This window comes from Gossypium raimondii, chromosome 12, assembly GCF_025698545.1.
Source record: "Gossypium raimondii isolate GPD5lz chromosome 12, ASM2569854v1, whole genome shotgun sequence".
Classification (NCBI taxonomy): Eukaryota; Viridiplantae; Streptophyta; class Magnoliopsida; order Malvales; family Malvaceae; genus Gossypium; species Gossypium raimondii.
Window position 1 is genome coordinate 53,709,950 of NC_068576.1, and position 20,260 is coordinate 53,730,209.

General features: G+C 34.4%; 2 protein-coding genes, 1 non-coding gene and 1 pseudogene across 8 annotated transcripts; 1 reads left to right on the top strand and 3 right to left on the bottom strand.

The window, feature by feature from the left end:
* Nucleotides 1-1,605: 1,605 nt before the first annotated feature.
* LOC105765224 (serine/threonine-protein kinase BSK7) lies at nt 1,606-7,442 on the top strand. 6 transcript variants are annotated; one of them, XM_012584208.2, is made up of 12 exons: nt 1,627-1,930; nt 2,024-2,112; nt 2,522-2,731; nt 2,818-3,038; nt 3,416-3,551; nt 3,801-3,934; nt 4,008-4,113; nt 4,522-4,607; nt 5,177-5,365; nt 5,719-5,871; nt 6,188-6,301; nt 6,630-7,442. In XM_012584208.2, exons 3-12 carry the CDS (start codon nt 2,650-2,652, stop codon nt 6,873-6,875), a joined length of 1,467 nt encoding a protein of 488 aa, XP_012439662.1. In that variant the 5' UTR covers nt 1,627-1,930; nt 2,024-2,112; nt 2,522-2,649; the 3' UTR covers nt 6,876-7,442. The 6 variants fall into 6 exon arrangements, with proteins under 6 accessions (XP_012439666.1, XP_052481456.1, XP_052481457.1 ...); XM_012584210.2 differs by having other exon boundaries at nt 1,756-1,831; XM_012584212.2 differs by having other exon boundaries at nt 1,606-2,112; nt 6,610-6,923.
* A 141-nt stretch (nt 7,443-7,583) lies between these two features.
* Nucleotides 7,584-10,177, bottom strand: LOC105765223 (PHD finger protein MALE STERILITY 1). Its single transcript, XM_012584207.2, has 3 exons — nt 9,862-10,177; nt 9,155-9,443; nt 7,584-9,050 (listed from the first exon to the last, which is right to left on the bottom strand). The coding sequence occupies exons 1-3, from the start codon at nt 10,175-10,177 to the stop codon at nt 7,688-7,690; spliced, it is 1,968 nt and encodes a 655-aa protein (XP_012439661.2). The 3' UTR covers nt 7,584-7,687.
* Nucleotides 10,178-10,900: 723 nt separating this feature from the next.
* Nucleotides 10,901-10,974, bottom strand: TRNAV-CAC (transfer RNA valine (anticodon CAC)). The gene has a single exon. It is a non-coding gene; the product is annotated as a tRNA-Val (tRNA).
* Nucleotides 10,975-11,631: 657 nt separating this feature from the next.
* On the bottom strand, nt 11,632-18,749 carry LOC105765225 (kinesin-like protein KIN-14J; annotated as a pseudogene).
* Nucleotides 18,750-20,260: the final 1,511 nt, after the last annotated feature.

Sequence of the window (20,260 nt, forward strand, 5' to 3'; positions counted from 1 at the left end):
TCATTGGTGCTTTTCCTTTTCAACTGTTAAAGGACGCGCTAATCAAAAACCATAACTCAAAACAAATTAACAACAATATAAAATTTACACTTATGAAACATGTATTATGAAATCCAGCAAAGTTACCTCCAATAAAGTAGTTTTAATATGATTTATTTGTTTTCTAAACACAAAATAAACACTAATAATTAAATGCATTAAAATAAAAAATCATCACATGAACTTTCATTTGATTAAGGATCCCATATTCAAGTTACAAAGGGTATAGCAAGCAAGTCAAGACAAATAAGCAACCACAAAAATGCCACACAAGACATGGAATCTAGACATCCTGCTTAAAGTTATGAATCAACCTTAACCACCAAGTTTCGTTCTGTACGTTGATAATCACATGATTTATTTTCATGGTTAAAAGATAATTAATATGCACATACTCCTCGTATCGTTGGAATCCAAAATCAAAAGAAAAAAACAACTGTAAAATAACATAAAATTTCAAATAAAAATAAAAATTATATTGTTAGCTCAATTGGCATGAATATTATTGTCAATAGAGAAGGACATAGGTTTGAGAACGCTGAAGCGCATTATTTTCTTATTTATGGGTTGAAAATGAGCAAATATAATAGGAATCTAAAATGAGACACTTAAAAGTAAAGCAAGAAAACAGAATGGGAAATCTATTATGATGGATGTAATGATAAAATATATTATACTTTTAATGAAAGAATATAAGTTTATATTTTGGAGACAACATAGGTAACCATAAATCTCAAATATTAAAATGGACATAGAGAATATAAAAATTGTATTTAATGGAAATTTAAAAAATTTAACTTTTTTTCAAATTCTTTTAAAAGAATTTTAACTTTGGTCAATTGAGTCTTACCTTAGATAGCATTGACACTATTATCAGTCTAGCAGGAAATGAGTTCCTATTTAAGGATTAGAGAAGATTATGGATAGTTTTAAATATTATATAAAAAATAGATATGATAAAGATTAATATTAAAAAAATAACTTTTATCTGACTTTAGCATCTTGGTCTTAATCTTTATCTCATCATTTAATTTTAAAACAATATTCTTTTAAACTTTTCTAAAATGGGGTGTGAATTGTTGAAATCCAGCATGGCTGCCTATCTGAATTTTCAACTAGGAGAAATAAATTTTAAATTAAATTTGCTTCAAATTTTGCATTTTTTATATTTAATATTTGATTTTCTATTTTAAATTTCAAATAATTTATTTTTAAAATAAAATAAAAATTTAATTATTGATATTGTTAAATCTATTAATATGACATTTTAAAATAAAAATAAACATTAAATTATTATAAATAAAGAAAATAATATTATAATAAACTATAATTTTTATTAATACCAATAATTAAATTTATATTATTAAAGTTAAAAATAAAATGATTAAAATTAAAATTTAAATCATATACATTTTCAATGATTCATGAAAAAGGTTTTGCTATCATTTGTCTTTTAATAGGAAAAAAAGTATAAAAAGAGTTTTTATTTTAATTTTCAAAGGAGAAAATGGGTAGGCTATTGATTGTGGGGAGAAGAGGTCATGTCGGTGGAAGTAAATAAAAATGAAAATAAAAACCACATTTCTTTAGTTTTAATTTTAATTTAAAAACCGATAAAAAATATTTAATTTTAAAATTGAATAAGTTTTTATATCCCATATTTTATTTTTTCTAATCCAAATCTCGGTGCTCTGTAAAAAAAAAAAAATCATTCGCAAAGTTCAGAGAAATGGAGGAAGAGAGAGCTGAACACTGATAAAAAGGCTCAAAGGATCCCAGATTCAAAGATAAAGTAAATCTTAAAGGAACAAATTAACAAAGAAAATAAAACTTTTTTTTTCTTTTACTTAATTCACTTTGAAAGAATCGAGATTCTCTTTAACTGATTCAGGTTCTTCTTAAAAAATTGTTTCTTTGCCCCTTCTTTTTTCTTGTTTGTATTACTTAGCTTTGAATGATTAGAGGAATTGTCTCGAGATTACAGAGAAGTTGAAGTCTTTACGAAGATAAGCTTTCACTGACTAGAAGGGGAGAAAGTGAGTTGACTCGATGGAGAACTCGCTGCTGCTAAAGGTAACGTTAATATTCTGTTTCTCCTATTTCGTTTGGTTGTTTGATTGTTGAGAAAGTTAAGCTGAAGAAAAGTGTTTCGAAAATAATGTTTAATTAAATCAAATAAATATATTGTTTGGTTTTATTTTTTCGGTGGATTGAAGTGGAAAATTGAGCTGAGTGAAACGGGCATGGTTTTAACTAGAATCAATATATTTTTATTTGATTATAGGTTTTAGATTCGTAGTGGAAAAATAGAATTGAATGCGACATATGAGATTCGAATCCTTATCTTCAGTTTCTTTATTCTTTCTAATGAATTGCTGAAATGGAATATTGTAATCCAATTTGTTACTGTTGCAAGTGAATTGGGAGTTTGCTTTTAACAACATTTTGGAAAAATAAGGATTTTTGTTTTACATTGATTCAGTGGAAATTACTAGGATGAAGCGTGTTTGTGAAGCTGAGCATACACATTGAAACCATAGAAAAAGTTTGGTAAACTTTAGACCCTCAATCGGTTTGTTAGTGTTGGAGGAGACCCGTCGAAGTATTGGGATGGGGTGTGGGTGTTCAAACCTATCTGCATGTTGTTGGAGTTTGGATCAGAATGGATCAATTCCTGAAGCTGATAATGTTGGTAAGTGTGACTGTGAGGAATGGATTATGGTTAGTGGTTATTCTAACAGAGAGTGGTTTTAATACTAAAATTATGTTGTTTTCTAGAAAATGAAGACAAGGGTGAAGTTGATGATTTGCCTGCATTCCGTGAATACTCAATTGAAACACTCCAGATGGCTACATCTGGATTTGCCATGGAGAATATAGTTTCAGAACATGGTGAGAAGGCTCCTAATGTAGTTTACAAGGGCAAGTTGGAAAATCAAAGGCGTATTGCTGTTAAACGTTTTAATAGGTCTGCATGGCCTGATGCCCGACAATTCTTGGTAAGCAAATGCTGAAAATGTAGTCAGTTCTTTCAAGGTTTCCTATTAGTCATCCCTTAATTGCTCATCTCTGAAAAGTGCAAGAACAGAGGAAAAGGAGAAGCCTCTCTATTTGCTTTAGACATTGGACTCATTAAGTTCGGTTTTTTGAGGGTTATTATCTTCTTAGAGGGATTTGTCTCTTTCAGTTAAGATGCTGATAGGTTGTACATGCATGCATATATCTAATGTCTCTTAATTGTAATTGTAACCTTCAAGAAGACTTGTTCTAACTAGAATCTGTCTCTTCCTGCTGTCATTAAATTTGTGTAAATGGCTGCAATTTAAGTTTGCTTTGTAAAACTTGTACCTTCTAACTTTAGCTTCTATAACTTTAGGAAGAAGCAAAAGCTGTTGGTCAGCTCCGAAATCACAGGTTGGCAAACTTACTTGGTTGTTGCTGTGAAGGTGATGAGAGGTTACTTGTTGCAGAATTTATGCCCAATGAGACATTAGCAAAGCATCTATTCCATTGTATGTACATTCTTGGTTCCCTTGCTTCAGCTTCAGCACTTGGTTTATATTTTTCATTTTTCCCTCTCTTTTGAACAGCTGCCATATATGGGTCAAATAAAATTTGAACTTATTAATATCTGTTCAATTATGGTTCTTTCCTTTTTTTCAATTAGTTTTGATTCTTTCATTCCCTATGCCTGGACTGGATTATTATAAAAAGAAATGTTAGTTCATACTTACCTTATTGTTGCACTTATGGGTTTTCAGGGGAAGCACAACCAATGAAGTGGGTAATGCGACTAAGGGTTGCTTTGCATCTTGCAGAAGCTCTAGAATACTGCACCAGCAAGGGACGTGCCTTGTATCATGATCTAAATGCTTATAGAATAGTTTTTGATGATGTAAGTATGTTAGTTACTTGTTTTTTATCCATAGAAATTAGTAGAGTTCATTACTTAAGCATATTAATTTCAGGAGGGGAATCCTAGACTTTCATGCTTTGGTCTGATGAAGAACAGTAGAGATGGGAAAAGTTACAGCACAAACCTGGCATTTACTCCTCCTGAGTATTTGAGGACAGGTGCTTATCTTCTTAAACAAGCAATAAGGTTCTTTAAATGCATGCCAATCTTTATTGACTAGCATCATATTTGGAAATCTGATGGTTATATTTATGGGCTCAGCTGTTAAAATAAGATTTTTCCCTGTGACCTTTTTTCTCTTCCCTTTATTTGATTCTTTTAGTTATTGATGTTCTACATTACTTTATGGAATATATTATACGTTAGTGGACTACCTATAGATCACTATCGTTTTCCTCTGTTCATGCAAGTACTTTTCTTTTATATTGTTATATGTTGATTTATATGAGAAGTAGACTATGCTGAAGAAGGTATCTGTTCTTAAGCTGATGTACTGCGTACTATCGTTCACCTATTTTGGATAGTTCAGTATTCCAAATTATTCTTGTGTTTTGTTCTTTATGCAGGAAGAGTAACACCAGAAAGTGTAATGTATAGTTTTGGAACCCTTCTGCTTGATCTTCTGAGTGGAAAACATATTCCTCCAAGTCATGTAAGTATATTAGGAACCACTCTGATGCAACAGACTTCCTGCAGAATACATGTTTCTTTATATTATCTTTCTATGGAGTTTTCATCAGTCCAACATGAAGAGAGGTATCAGGTTTTTTATTTATTATCTGTTCAAAACATGATTTGTGATTTAGGATAGTGCTTGTCAATCTTAGGATTGTAAGTCGATATTTTAGATTTTCTGTTTCGAGATCCTTAGAATGTGAGACAGACAACTAAACTTTGAATAATGGTTCTGGAGATAATTTTCTTGAACTAATACTAAATCATAAGTTTATTTCTGGACTGTTGTTAAGATTCAGGCTGAAACCTGTGAATGATACCACTTAAGTTGGTTTTTTCTCTAGATATGCTTGTTATGGAATGAAACTTTTTAAGTAGTTTTTCTTCTGGTTATTGTTATTTTCAGAGCTTGTTCATATGGGAGTGCCACTTTATGCCGCCAAAGGAATGTTATAATATAATTTTGTTGCTCGTATTTCCATTCTAGGACGGTGTAGTTACACTAACTGCTGTAGCCCTAACATTTAGTTGTATTACTTTGTTTAGGCACTGGACCTTATCCGTGACAGGAACATTCAGATGCTCACAGATTCTTGTTTGGAAGGGCAATTTTCAAATGATGATGGGACTGAGTTAGTGCGTCTAGCGTCACGATGTTTACAATATGAGCCCCGTGAGCGTCCAAATCCAAAGTCTTTGGTTGCTGCATTAATTCCTCTTCAGAGGGACACTGAGGTTGTTTGTCTTCTCTTTCTCAAGTAAATTCATTTTATAATTTTCAAAATTTACACTTCTAAAATCATTTGGACATTATGGCTGCCATCGGAAGTCATATTCTGTTCTCAAGCCTTTACATTTATTTGAAAATAGGAATTATAGTTTCTTTGATTTTCTTGTTCAGTCAGAGAGAGAGAGAGAGAGGGGGGGGGGCAGGCGTGCATCTTGTCATCCTACATATATAATCTTACTGAACTCCAAATAGATGTAGATGTTTATTTTATATGCCAAGTTATTAGGTCTTTTCTATAATAAAGTTGAATAATACTTTGCCTTTAATGAGAAGTTTCCGTTTTCAATTAATTTTGAAGGTTCCTTCTCATGAATTAATGGGCATACTTCATGGAGCTGATGCTGTTCCTTTGTCACCACTTGGGGAAGCCTGCTTAAGAATGGATTTGACTGCCATTCATGATGTCCTAGAAAAGCTTGGATATAAAGATGATGAGGGAGCTGCCACTGAGGTTTGTTTTCTTGTCTTAGAAGTGAACATTCTTTGTGTATTATTTGACATTCAAAATTGACAAATCAAGGTTTGACATAGTTGTTCTTACCTCTCCTTGGGAGGTATAAAGTCCAAGATTCAAATTCCGCTTTCACCCTTGGACTTGTTCATTATAATGCATGGATATGACAGAATTCTTATTTACATCTTGTACCATACTATTTTGTCAATATTGTATCGATTTCAAAATTTTCATGTATAATCACTACTGGTTGTGTTGCTCATCTCAGCTGTATAGTGAGTGCTTTTCTCACTGCTATATTTATGGTTTGCAGCTTTCCTTCCAGATGTGGACAAACCAGATGCAGGAAACACTGACATCAAAGAAAAAGGGTGATGTTGCTTTTAGGCATAAGGATTTTAGAGCTGCTCTTGAATGCTATACCCAGGTTAGAATTAGTTTATGATTCTTCTCTCAATGTCAAAGGCTTTACCTATCAATGTCTTCTTGCTAAGTAGAACTTATTGGAGGCAGATTGAAATAGCCAGAATTGCTTTTGTACATCATGTTTTTAGATCAATGCATCTTTTTCCAGTGCTTTATATTATCTATTGTGATATTTATCATCATCCTACTAGGATTGAGTTAATGCCATTAGAAAATTATAGAGAACAGTAATTTTGGTACTTTTGGTGTCATGGTTGGATCTAAAAGGGTGTAAATTATGATACTGATAATACATTTTTGAGCTGACAGTTACTAAATTCATGTCCCAGTTCATTGATGTTGGAACTGTGGTTTCCCCAACGGTTTATGCTCGGCGTAGTTTGTCTTACCTCATGAGCAACATGCCCCAAGAAGCCCTCAATGATGCAGTGCAAGCACAAGTAATATCTCCTATTTGGCATATTGCATCCTACTTGCAAGCTTCTGCTTTACTTGCTCTAGGAAAGGAGGATGAGGCACAAGCTGCTCTTAGGGAGGCTACTGAGCTCGAAAATAAAAAGAATGCAACTTCTTGACAGTGATCTAAGCTAAAATAAGTCACTCTCCAATCAACCCAGATGACCCATCCATTGGCAAAAAAAAAAAAAGCCTTTCGCTCTCAGTTTTCGGGTAAGATAAAGAACAGCTTTTAAACTTCAAAAGAAACCTCAAACATAAAGAGCACATATAATGTTGCTCCTCGACTGCATGATTGGTTTGGTTCATGGTCAGATCAAAACACTCTGTTACATGACACTGGAAGTGGGTTGGATTTTGTCAGTTTGACAGGTATTGGGACAAATCCAGTATATCTACTGTTGTTTTCGCTCTTACCGATATATCTCAACACAATGATGATCCTGAGGGGGAATAATTAGGGAACAGAATATATATATTTGTAGAGAAGGGTTTAGTTGTTTAAAGTTGCATTTTTTAAAGGGTGAATAGGAAGATTTCATGCTTGTAATTTATGTATAGTTCTTCTGATTCTGGCTGCTCACTTGAGATGAAATTGGCTGCTCTTTTTTGGTATGTTGTTGTTAGCTTATTGTTTGTATTACATTACATGGAAGAGGAAGGAATTTTTGTGTCACTACCAACAACTTATTCAATGCCCCCCCCCCCCCAACAGGTTCATATTTTTAATTAGAAATCTTCACTTACCTAAATGCAATTTTTGTGCGCAAGCTTTGTTAATTGTGGTTCACATGTTTGAAAATAATTTGATGGTTCATCATTATTACAACCCATTTTTTTATATTATTTAAAGGGGCATTGGCATTAGCCAAGCATGATAACAAAGCTTACATAAACTATTCTTAAGGAACATGTATCCGTATGGTTAATTTTAGGGTAAAGAAGACAAGAACACAATCTTTTCCTCACATTGTTTGCAGAGGAAAACATGTGGGATTTCTTCATTATTTGGAATCCTAACACACCTTGTATGTTGCCAAACTTCACAAATATCACACGATATCAACCTTTCACCATCATCCTCTTTAGCTCCACAAAGGCAATCCACAATCCCTGACCCACCTCCGTCGTCCATCCCTATCTGATCTTCGTTGCTGCCAATGAAAACAAGTTTCTGACCCATTTCGACTGACCCCATCACCAAATCCAATCCTTTCACACTCAAATTCACTATTGTTTCCACAACGAAACTCCTCAGCCTCCAATACACTTCCCTGAAATTCTTCTGCACCTCTTGTTTGAGTTCATCAAACGTAGCGTTTTCTTTTAAGCATACAGACTCGTATGGGGGCAACGGCTTCTTCAACTCTTCATCTATCTCATCACTTTTCGATATAACTGTACACAAGAGCTTGAATGTTTTCCCATTCGAGCAGTTTGAGTTGCCCTTCATGGAAAGCTCTTCCGTATATTCTTTGACAAGGAATTTAGTGTCGAGAATTATCCGGGTTGCCATTGGTATTGCTGAAAAAACCCCTGTACTCAATGTTGGCTTTTGATCTTTCAGGATATGCTTGTATAAATATGCAATGTCCTTCATTAGTTGAACCTTTGTGATCTTACATCTAGGCTTTGCTTTTGAATTGTTTATAATGAGGGCTTCCGAGTTGGGAAACACAGTGGAAATATCTTCCAAGCAATATTCTAGCACTTTAGTTACTGGATTTAAGCAACGACGAACCAAGTAGTTCCCCACTATGTGATTCCCAAGTGATTTGAGAACAAAATCTAGCAACCCTGTGTCACCAATATAAGCTCTTGCAGCATCCCTTACTTCTTGCCTCGAAACCCACCTGAACTCGGCGTTTTTTAGAGCTTCAACGATGACCCGAGTGGCCGCTTCAACTCTCTTCGGTGACCATCGGCAGTTAGTCTCTACTGTTGCAGGGTTACATGAATCAATCGAATTTTCTTTCGGAAGTCTTGACCTCAACTCCAACATGAAATGAAACAGGTCGCCGAGGGTCACCATGGAATGGTCAGACAATGCTTGATACCTAGAGAAAATGACTGAAATGTCATTATTTGAAATGCTGAGATGATGATTTAGCAAGCACAAAGGTATCCCCTGGATTGCTTCAATGGCTTTTTGATAAATCGGTTGGTTTATGCCATAACATCCTCGTCCGAATTTGTATCCCCAACGACCGAACCAGGGATGACCATATGCTACTCCATAAAGCAACCTCAATTCCATACCTCGTTTCTTTGAGGAATCATTTAAACTCACTTTCCTAAGAAAATCATGCATGGTAAAAAAAAATGTTGGAATCTGCTCTAATCAAATTGGGGGGGGGGGTATTTGAATTATAACTTGTAAATCAAGAAACAAGCTAACCTGGCTTGCAAACCAGTACATAAACGATCCCAGAATTCCATAATCTGATATCCAGCCAATTGATCCGAACCCATCTCCATGCCATTGACACATAGTAAATGCCCAAATCCATTAGAATGAAACACACCATGCATTATATGGCCTTTTAATTCCACTAAATTGAACTTACCCTTCTCTGGATTTGGGTCATCAAAGCTGGTTTCATCACAGTTGAAACAAGCAGCTACAGTGTCTTTAGATGGTAGCAGAAAATGATACTTCTTATTGCACATCATATGGTGCCCCCAGCCTGTGCTATATCAACAAAAGAAATCACTAACAAACAAATAAAGCAAACATGGGTAAAAGCATCATAAAATTTTTTGTAGTAAGAGTTGGATTGCATTTTGGTTTTTTTTTAACTCAAAATTGTGTAAACTAGTCCTTGTACTTAGATTAAAGAGCAAATTGATTCTTATGTTAAAAATATCATTCATCTCTACTATTAAAAATTAGTACACGTCGTATGTCATGTGTCACTATCTGATTATTTCATCAGTTATGCTAGTTTCTAACAACACAAATGGATGAATTTTTTAGCAAAAATGACCAATTTACTATTTAATCTAATGCATAGGGATTTTGCCCATTTTTTAAATAAAGGGAACAAAATGCATCCCAAGTAATTTTCCCGGCAAACATGATGGAAATGGGAGTTTAGACTTCACCAACATATTGACAATGCTTGCAATGAAGGTTGATAGATGATGATGAAGATGCCTGGATTTGTTCTTCAACAATAAACAACACTACATGCAAAGGAGGATGACGATGGACTTCAAGCTGAAAAGACCAGCTAAAAACCCCATTGCCGCAGAGATTAACCTCTAAATGCCCATATTCAACAAGTGCTTTGACATTATCCCTAAATGACCCATCAAACTCAACTGGACAACCATTCTCACCAAAGGTTTTGAACTTGAAAACCTTTTCTCCTCCTCTTCTTCTCTTCCTACAACCACCCAAATCCAAATATGATGACATTTTTTTGAAGCTTGTGGGAAAAAAAAGGTATGGGGTTACATCCTTTGATATACTGCTGCTTGGGTTCACACACAGATTGTGCTGGGGAAATAAATTTGGAGATGATTCACTATCTGCATGAATTGTTTGAAAAACATAAAACCCTCCATGCAAATCTATCGCCAAAGGGATTTTAAAATGGTGCCACGCTTGAATCATGTAATTGCAGCTGTTTGTTCCGACAAATTTTATGGTTCAGCTGGAACATGTTAAGTTGTTGATTCTATCTTTTAAGGATTCCCATAACATAAACACCATATTACTTCGCTAACTACCCTTTCCAGTTTTGAGTTTTTTCTCAACAGAAATAGAGGTTGGAATTTTGTACTACTTTATGTAATTAAGAAATTGCTACACCTTTCCACTTATCGCTAATATTCAAAGTTGTTTGAGAGACGATAATAGAAATACCCCTTGTTCTAGAATCTCAATTTTTTGTTGTTGGAAGTAGCTAGGAGGATGTTTCTTTTCAGACAAATGATTTCTTGTTATATAGTTGATATTATATCAATTCTGAAAGGAAATGGGATTGAAGGTTTGGCCTTAGATTATTTTAGAGTATTTGGTTGTATGAAATGAGCTTTTGCGAAAATCCCATTGGCAAAGGTTCTTACCATTTTGATTGGTGTATTTTTCGAGTGGGACCATATTCAACTGAAATAAAAGAAAAAAATTTAAAAAAAATGTCTGAGCCCGGGTTCGAACCGGGGACCTCTAGTGTGTGAGACTAGCGTGATAACCAACTACACCACCCAGACTTATTTGATGACTTGATCGACATTAACTCAGATGTTGAACTTTTCAACTGGATTTGATCTTCCCATATTGGCGTTTCCTTGCCTTTCTGATATTTTTGTAGTCATTCATTTTGCTTTCTTTGATAATTTATTGTTACAATAAATTATTATAAATTGCAAATGAGATTAGCAAATAACATAATAATCGGCTAACATATAAAAATTTAATTAATAAAAATAATATGACGTGTAATAATCTCTAAACTAGTTTAAAAGACATTTTCATGCTACTACAAAAAGTAATAAAATAAAAGGTAATTATTTAATATACTGCTAGTGAAAGTTTTTGGTTCACAAGCGGATTGAGAGTGTAACAAGTCACATTTATTTATATAATTAAATTTTTATTTTTAATATACTTATAATACATTTGTCAAATATTCAATCCACTTATAAAATCTAAAAACTAATTTTCTATAAAGAAAAGCCCTGCATTTGAGTTGAGTTGAGAAGAAAATAGTTGAGAAAAATATCAAATGAAATAAATGGTTGGCGTTTTCTTCTCAACTAATATATATGGTATTAGCCTAAAATGCATAGATAATTCTTAAAATTTTAAAATTAAATTATTAACTAAGAATTCTTAGCCTATTTAGACACATATACAAACAAGCAATATGATGAGAATCCAAGTGAAGATGACCCCTTACGTCTGTAATGTGTTACAAGTGAACTGTTAATTCTCTAAATTTACCTTCCAATAACGTAAATGGAAGCTACTAACAACCTCCAGACAATAAAAACATAGTAAAGCTGTAACTATAATTATAGATTAGGCTGACTCAGATTTCTACTACCATCTAAGTTATAATCATACATTTGAATCACTATCGTCGTTTCAGGGGCTTAGTCAAAGAACTGCCAGTGCTTGCAGCAGTAATTTTCTTAGCACCTGATTTGCATTGCAAGAAAACGAAACAGTAAGAACATGAAATGAAGAGGACCAAGGCTAGCTGGTGCCGATGGTGCTCAAGCACCAAGGCCAAGTAATTAACATAATGAGAAAATGGCAAATAAAACAGTTCAAATATAGAATACCATTTAAAATTTACCTACTCGGTAAAACCTTTGAGGCGTTTATTGACATCGACAATCAAGTGGCGTGTGTTTGCACCACCTTCTGGGACAGCTGTGGAAGCTTTGGTGGGATGGTGGACCTATTTTCAAGCAACTTATTAGATACTACTTTCAGGAAATTATAAGCAATTTTAGTTTCCAGGATCCCGAAAATAGTTGATTACAAACTAAATCCTAGAACTCAATCCAGAACAAAGATCCTACTCAAAATAAAAGCTGAAGGAATTGAAGGATACTCACTTCCTTGTATTATCCGATTTTTCGGCTTTGTCTGATTTGCCAACCTTCTCCTATTTATCAGAAGATTTGGATGGTTCTGGGAAAAGAGTCAACTGTACAGCAATACAGATTGAGCCATCAGTTTGGCTACCACCCATTGGTAGATCACCATCAGATGTATCACATAATCTCTCCTCCGAATTTCCATCTCTAAAGGCCAAGAGTTCAATATCATCATTGGTATTTTGACCCAAATCTGTTCCAGCAAGGTTTGTCTGAGCAGAAGATTCATTATTAAGCTTTGAGTCATCTACCGACCAATGAGAGCCAGCTTCAGAATGCTTATCACCGTTAACTGAGCACTTGTCCGCATCAGAGGCTGTTTTCTCATAATTTTCTAAGCTTTGCTGTCTAGAGAGGCTCTGGCTTTGTTGAGGATTCCCCCTAGAGTGTCCCCTAAGTGAGCTCATACGATGCTTAATACCATTGCCATTACCCTTAAGTAACCGCAAACGCTCAATCTCCTGATCTTTCTTAGTGATGATTTCTTTGAGGAATGCAACCTGAAAGATAAATAGAAGTTCAGAAATGAAATGCAGATTATTAAACAGAGAATATTTCCATTGTGTACTAACAATTGCTACTTGGTTCCAACACATATGCTACATTAACTTCTGGGAAAAGGGGGCAATGAGAAAAGACGGTTACTTGTTCCATAAGTTCTTTGATATCTCTCCCTTCTCTGTGTGTCTGTGGAGCACCTAACTCAACGCCAGAAAACCTCTGAGCAAATTTCAAGGTACTTATGGTTTCAGAATACGAATCTACACCAGGATTAAGGTGCACAAACATAAGGGTTTTTGCCTTACCACCTAAAGTTTGATATTATGAGACAAGGACAATGTCAGCAAGATAAGATAAAAGATCACTTAAAATATGTAAACACTAGCGAAATTAAAATTTGAGAAATGAAATTACCCAAAGAACTCTGGAGAACTTGAGTCAGTTTGCTATTTCTATATGGTACGTGAGCATTCTTTTGTACCAGAGCAAAGATAGCGTCTCCAAGAGCAGAAAGAGATTTGTTTATATGTTGTGCCTACCTAAGCCTATCTCCAGTTGCTTCAGAACGATCTACCCGCTCACCGCCAGCAAGATCCACCAAATGTAAACTACCATGCAAAACAGCATTAGTCTTTATTTCCGTGCCACGAACATGAACTGTGAGAACACTGCACATAATAATTTACTGAAATCCATTAGGCACAGAACTCCAAATAACAAGACATATTAGATACAAAATAGTAAGTGAAACTATAACCTATGGGATCTGCTACTCCTCTCATTTAGTGCTGTAGAGCCAACAGCCCTATTCCTTAAACCAATATTCATCAATTCCAAAACTTCAGTGGTTGATTTTACAGAATGCATGCTTGCTTCAGGGACAGCTAACCCATTTGGTTGGCTGGGGCTCCAAATCCCAAGTGTGTGCAAGTCAAAGGAAACAAAAAACATATATATTTAAAACAGGAAAAAAGTGAAAAAGAATAACGCGTAACTATGAGACCAAATACATAAAATTAAGAATGAGGATGGCTGGTTTGTAAATCAGGAAGGTAACATAATGATAAATTTTGGTAAAAGATAAGTTATGAAACTAAATGTTCAGACCAGAACTGAGAAATTAAAGAACAAATGAGATCCAAAAGATTCAACTAAAGGATATCTTCTTTGAGAACTGTCATTGACAAGTAGATCACGAACTTGTTCATTATATATCTCAATCATTTGAACACCAACTTCATATATAATGGAGCTTTTCCTGCTTTGAGAGGTTTGGAAAAGATCATTCAGTGCTCTATAATTGACTCCCCAATCTTCTTTAGATGACACATTGGGTCCACTCTGGAAAGAGAAAAATATGCATAAGATTTAGCATAAAAGTTTAAAATAGACTACATATTTCAAATGGAAAGATGTTAATTAAGTAACTAACCATTGTATAAGTTTTTCCTGAGCCAGTTTGACCATAAGCAAATATGCAAACATTGTACCCATCGAGAACAGATCGAATCAATGGTTGGGTGTCTAAATATACCTCCTCTGAAGACGTACAAATTGAAGAGTGTACACATATAAGGTGCAGTATTGAATATCATGGCTAAGACTATGTAGCAATTAAGCAATGAAATTGATTATTGACAAGGAAGAAAGTTACAAAAATTTAAAACCTTGATTAGTTGCTGGACTGAAGACCTTGTTAAACTTGAAGAGTCTATGAGCATCCGTTCTTTGCTTTAAGGGATTCGAAACAACCAGTTCACCATTCTCGCCAATATATTCTATTGTTGTTTGTCTCTAGCTTTGCCCTGGAAGAAATGGCCTTATCCTACAATAGACTCTAATGTTTCCTATACAAAACAAGAAATCACTTCAGCTGCTTGGCAACAAAGCCCAAACAACTAAGATATACAATATACCTTTCAGATCCTGAATCTCATTGTACAATATTCTGTTTTCAGCGAGAGTCAAATGATAATTCCCGGCAGCATCTCTAAGTCCTTTAAGCTTTTTTCCTACTTGAGGAAAGGGTTCACACAATGAGAAATGGTTCAAACCCAACATAGAAAGAACATGAAATCTAGATGGCATACCAAGCCAAAAGAACAGCAAGAAAAACCAACACTACCTAAGTGATTAAGTTCCTCTGAGTGGCTCTTTTTTGTCTTTAGCGCTTCACGCTTGATGGACTTAGATATTTCCCTCAATCCCTAAACAGTGTAAAACTTCGTGTTAGAGGGCCATCCATCAACATCAGATTGAAGGAACATGGCAACAGAACAAACTTTTAAAGCCCCAAATTGTTGATCAATGAAGCTCTGATAACTGCACTCCCTATTTTTCCATCTCTTTTGTGTGGATTCAGAAAATGACTGAAGATCATCTGCTTTTTTCTTCGAATCAGTTAGAAGACACTCAAGTTCTTTTAACTTCACTTCTAACACCGCTTTAGTACCCTCAGCCTGAGCTTCCAGTTGTAGACAATGCCTTTCATGCATCTCTTTTCTGCTTTCTAGTTCCTTTCTTAGCCTAGAAATCTCAAGGTCATTCTGAATATTGTTCTTCTTAAGCTGAAGCAAGTTCTGCTTTTCAACTTTACCCATCTCCTCCACTTTGCTCTTTTCAATCTGCAATTCTCAAGAAACATGCAAAGCAATTATATAAAAATGCCTATGGACAGAATCTGTCCTTTGGTATAAAAACAACAATTCCTTGCAAAGCACCACAAAGTGGCATGGTTTTCAGGCTGTCAATGAAAATTAAAAAAAAACTATTTAGTCAAATTTTGGCCATGTCAATCTTAGCTTGACTTCAACCAAACTGAACAAAATTTAGTCTTCTCTAAATTGTAGTCTGGAGTTCCAAAAGCCTGCCTTATTAAGCATTTAAGCTAACATAAAAGTATCACAGCTCAAGGCAAGTACTTAAGCAAAAGACCCAAAATCATTTCTTTTTAGATAGATTAGAACAAACCTATTATAAATTTTCTGAATTAAATAATACAAACTAAATCATCCATCAAATTTTCTTCTTAAACTGAAGTGCTATTCCTTCACAAGAAAGTTTTAACTATCAAGTTCCCTAGTATCAATGAATCACTCTTGATCACTAGTTGAATTTCACACAAGATATAAGTGGAAATAACATGCAAAGAAAAAGTATGTTATCCTTCTAGGAAATTTAAACAATAGTAAATATAAGTTAAGCAATTCGAAGAATTAGGTGCAATTTTGAGTTTCTGGTATATGAAAGATGCAAATGCATGAAACCGATAGAATATTATGTCAATGGGAGTCTTTAGAAAATTAAATGCACATAACTAGAAGAAATTAAGAATAAAAATAAGCTATAAATTAAGTAAAAGAGACATAAGAATCACACCTTTATATGCTGTAGCTTGTTTAAAGCAACCTGCGGCAAACAGAACAGTTCCAGAATTATTTAGACGGGAAACAACAAAAGGCGCAAAAAAATAATACACATACCCTAAACTAATTGTCAAGTACCTTATTTTCCTCCAGAGTTCCCTTTACTAGGGTCTCAAATGCTCTTATCCTTGATTGATACTTTTCCTCCCGAGCCCTATAGAGGTTGTTTTGCAGTAGGGAGTTTTTTCAAGAATATAAATATCCATTATTCATGCACAATATATTAGAAAACATTCTGTAAGAGGGAAAAAGTTCCAACGCAATTTACATTTTTTAAGTTTTCTGCACTAGTTGAAACTCGCCACTCTATCTCTTCTACAATCTTTCTCAACAGACATGCCACAAACTGAGAAAAACGCAACATTAGAAAACCAAAAATAAAAAAAAAAGGTACTGGGAAGAAATGAAATACAGTTGAATGAAGAGCAGTGTCAGAAAACGAAAACAAGCGGAAAAATATCCATGCATGATAAGGAAATACAGAATATGCATATAATCTGAATGCCATACATGAGGCAAATCTCTCTTATTTCTTTCAATACTTCCATCCATAATCCGGTACAACATACTGAATAGTGACTGAGTCGAGGCATTCTGTGCAACAGTAAAAGCAAGAGCATGCATTAAATTAAGAGTTCATATCAAGAATCTAATTCAATACAGATACATGCATCGAAGGAGTCCAGGGTCTTACTTCCAAACTGCTTGGTTTCATTAATTCCAAAATTGTTGCATCAGAAAGATCAGCATTAAATCCTTGCTTCAATTGGATGCGTTCAAATTCACCGGAAAGATTCCATGTCTTCCTTGAAGGATTTTGGATGTTATTGACCTCACCATTAGAATTGACACATACCCTAAGTGTCTTAAGGCACTGTATAACTGGCATCATATGGCCCTGTGTATATCCCAAAATATTAACAGGAAGGTAAAAAGAAAATGGCAGCAGACTCTGTAACTTAAACTTTGACTATGTTCATAGCCAAGGCCAGTCAACTAGGATAGTTCATTCTGGGGAAAAAAGAGTGGTACATCATACACCTTAAACCAGATAGAGGTTTTCATTCCATGAGAAAATGATCAGACCCATCTAAGATTTTAAAAGAAGATTTGCTCCAACCAAGAAACAGTCCAGAATTGAGATCAAGGGTCTGAACTTTGAAATAGGAAGATTACATGCTAACTCACTCATACTTTTCACTGCAATTGATGTATAACCAAAACGAAGAGCACCAAGATTCACTTTTACTAGGTATATACCAAACAGAATTGTACCAAAATTCACCCAGACCTGACCCAACCTTAGCTTACTCCTTACCGTGCACAAGCTAAGATCAATTTGTAGGCAACCCGTTTTCTATGATTGTTTACAGAAAAAACTACCTCCAATTCAGTTGGTACCTGCTCTATGTCGGACAATTCAAAGCTGGCCAGCCCCATTTCATCCATAGCCACCAGAAACCTCTTGACATTTACAGGGCCACATTTGGAACCACCATCCTGAAATTGGAGAAGAAACATGCTTAGTTAGTGAAGTACAACATCCAGAAAAAGATGCAAACAAGTAAAATTAACTCTAGAAGAAAAACGTGAATTAAATTGAAGAAAACACAAAACAAAGTATTAAAAAAGAGTGATCGAACCATTTCAGCAGAACTGGGACGCGGCTTGTTCAAAATAGTACAAAAGATGGTTCCATCAATCAAATACTGTCTGAGCTCCTCTTCAGTTGCATCCAAAGGCAACCTTAAATCAGGAAGTATGCCATTTAACCAGTTCACCAATGAAGACAGCCAGTCACCTAGCAAAATCAAGACTCAAAGTTTAATATAGGAAGATAAGTAAAAATACTGAAAGAGCTAAGACATTTTATTTTTTACCACTAATCAGGCCATCAAAACTTTCCATTTGTTCAATATCTACATCATGAGTTCCATTTGAGCCGTTAGCTGTACTATTTCCCCTCATCTTGCTTATTAGTTTAAAGTCCAGTGACTTCTCAAAGAGACTGTAAACGAAATTTTAGTTTTCAACAAATTTAGCTCGCATTAAGATGGAAACTAAGAGAAAGAAAAAAATATTACCCATTTTCAATATCAAGCCTTTGTTTTGTGGCGGTCTGGCGGAATGTGAAGGAACGAAGCTGTTCAAAATTTTAAAACAAAAAATATTAGGACAGAGATTCTTTTCTTTTCTCACACTTCATCTGAATAAAGTGAACATCATAAAACCACTCTACTAAGCAGCCAAAAGCAATGCTATACAATTCTTTTTGCCATCCAAAATGTTTCTAGAAGTGCTTTGAAGCCAAATCAACCTCATTTTTTCAAAGCAATCTTCAACTCCAACAACAAAGCTAAACTAGCCTTAAGAGTAATTGATACGAGTCACAGAGTCCCAACCCAAATTCTTGAAGGCAAGGCCCAATAAGAAGATTCCAAGCCCAATCAAGAAATCCACCCATACTTAGTTGAAAATCAGGCCAAATTGTCAAAGTGGCTCAAGTTGTAAAGTTTTATTTTTATTTTTATTTATTTATTTATTTATTTTTACTTAGTTTAATTTTTATGTAAATATTCAGTCCCAGAGTCCCAAATAAAGACTCTTGGCTGAATTTCCATATTAAAATAATTAGGAGTTTTTTTTATTTTAATTTTCTAATTAGATTAGGACTAGTTATAAGGCCTATTTATATGGATTGGCCAGCCACCCTACATTACATTACAATTACATTGAAAATTTCAGATTTAATTTGAGTGAAAATTCTCTTTGAGTTCTTCAAGGATTTTCTCTTGAGTTTTCTTTAGAAGTTGTTTTAACAATCTTTTTGATTGTGGGAGCCATCTTCAACCTTCTTCTTGCCATTGATATTCTTTGGAGGGGAGATTAGAGCCGTTTGAAGGGAGTTGTGAGATCTTTCGGGATTTCAAGGCTTCTTAGGACTTATCTTTTAATTTCTTACTATCAATTCTTTCTTTATTTCTGCTTGCGCTGAATCTTTATCTAATTTTTTTTTGTTTTTATTGTATTTTCAGCCTTTTTCTATCTTAAGGAATCAGCCCAAAAAAAATCCCCAATTTCTAGGGTTCTTCCATACTCTTTTTGGGTAAAATCAGATTGTCGAAATTTGGGGAAAACTATCTTGGTGTTCAATTGGGCAGAATCGCAATCTCCTCTAGGGTTTCAAGATTCCTTATTAACACTTATTTCTATTCTCAATTTGATTCTTTCTTGTTTTGGGATTTTATTTCAGATCTGAAATTCAAAATTCTAATCTTTTAATTTTCTGTTTGCTTTCAGATCGATTGTTTAGGATTTTTCGTAGGAGTTTCCGTGACTTGGCAACTCGATCTTGGTCCGCATAACCCCGTATCATTTGGTATCAGATTTTGGGCGTTTTGGGTGTTCTTGGTTTATTTCTAAACCGATCTCAATTTTTAAAGCAAAACAGCAGTTTTACCCAGAAAAATCTTTCAAAAAATTCATTTGAGTGGGTAAACGTTGTCCAATTGATCTGAAATTTTACATACATATTTGTGGCACTGTGATTGAATATAAAAATTATTCCGCAAAAAATCAGTCAAAAAGTCAAAAATTGAAAAAGATGAAATCCAATAAAATTTAAAAAATATTCAGCGGATTGAGTTTAGTGCCCAAACTTTCCAGATCAAAATTAAATATTTAAGGACATTCCAGATTTATTTTCATGATTTTTGAGATCGGGAACACCTCGAACGAAGTTGTCAAGTTACTCCATGAGTTTTTCGGTTTTCTGTTTTCAGCAATTTTATTGATTCTTAGCTGTAGGTTTTCATTTATTTGCTTTTATTCTTCCTTTACAATATCTAACACCTTCTTGTTTCTTGTGTTAGTAGGATTTAAACGTGTGCACAATCCTTCCTCGGTGCAACACAAATCAATTGGTGTCTCGTCAGTTTTTGGCATCCTAGTGCAAATTAGGA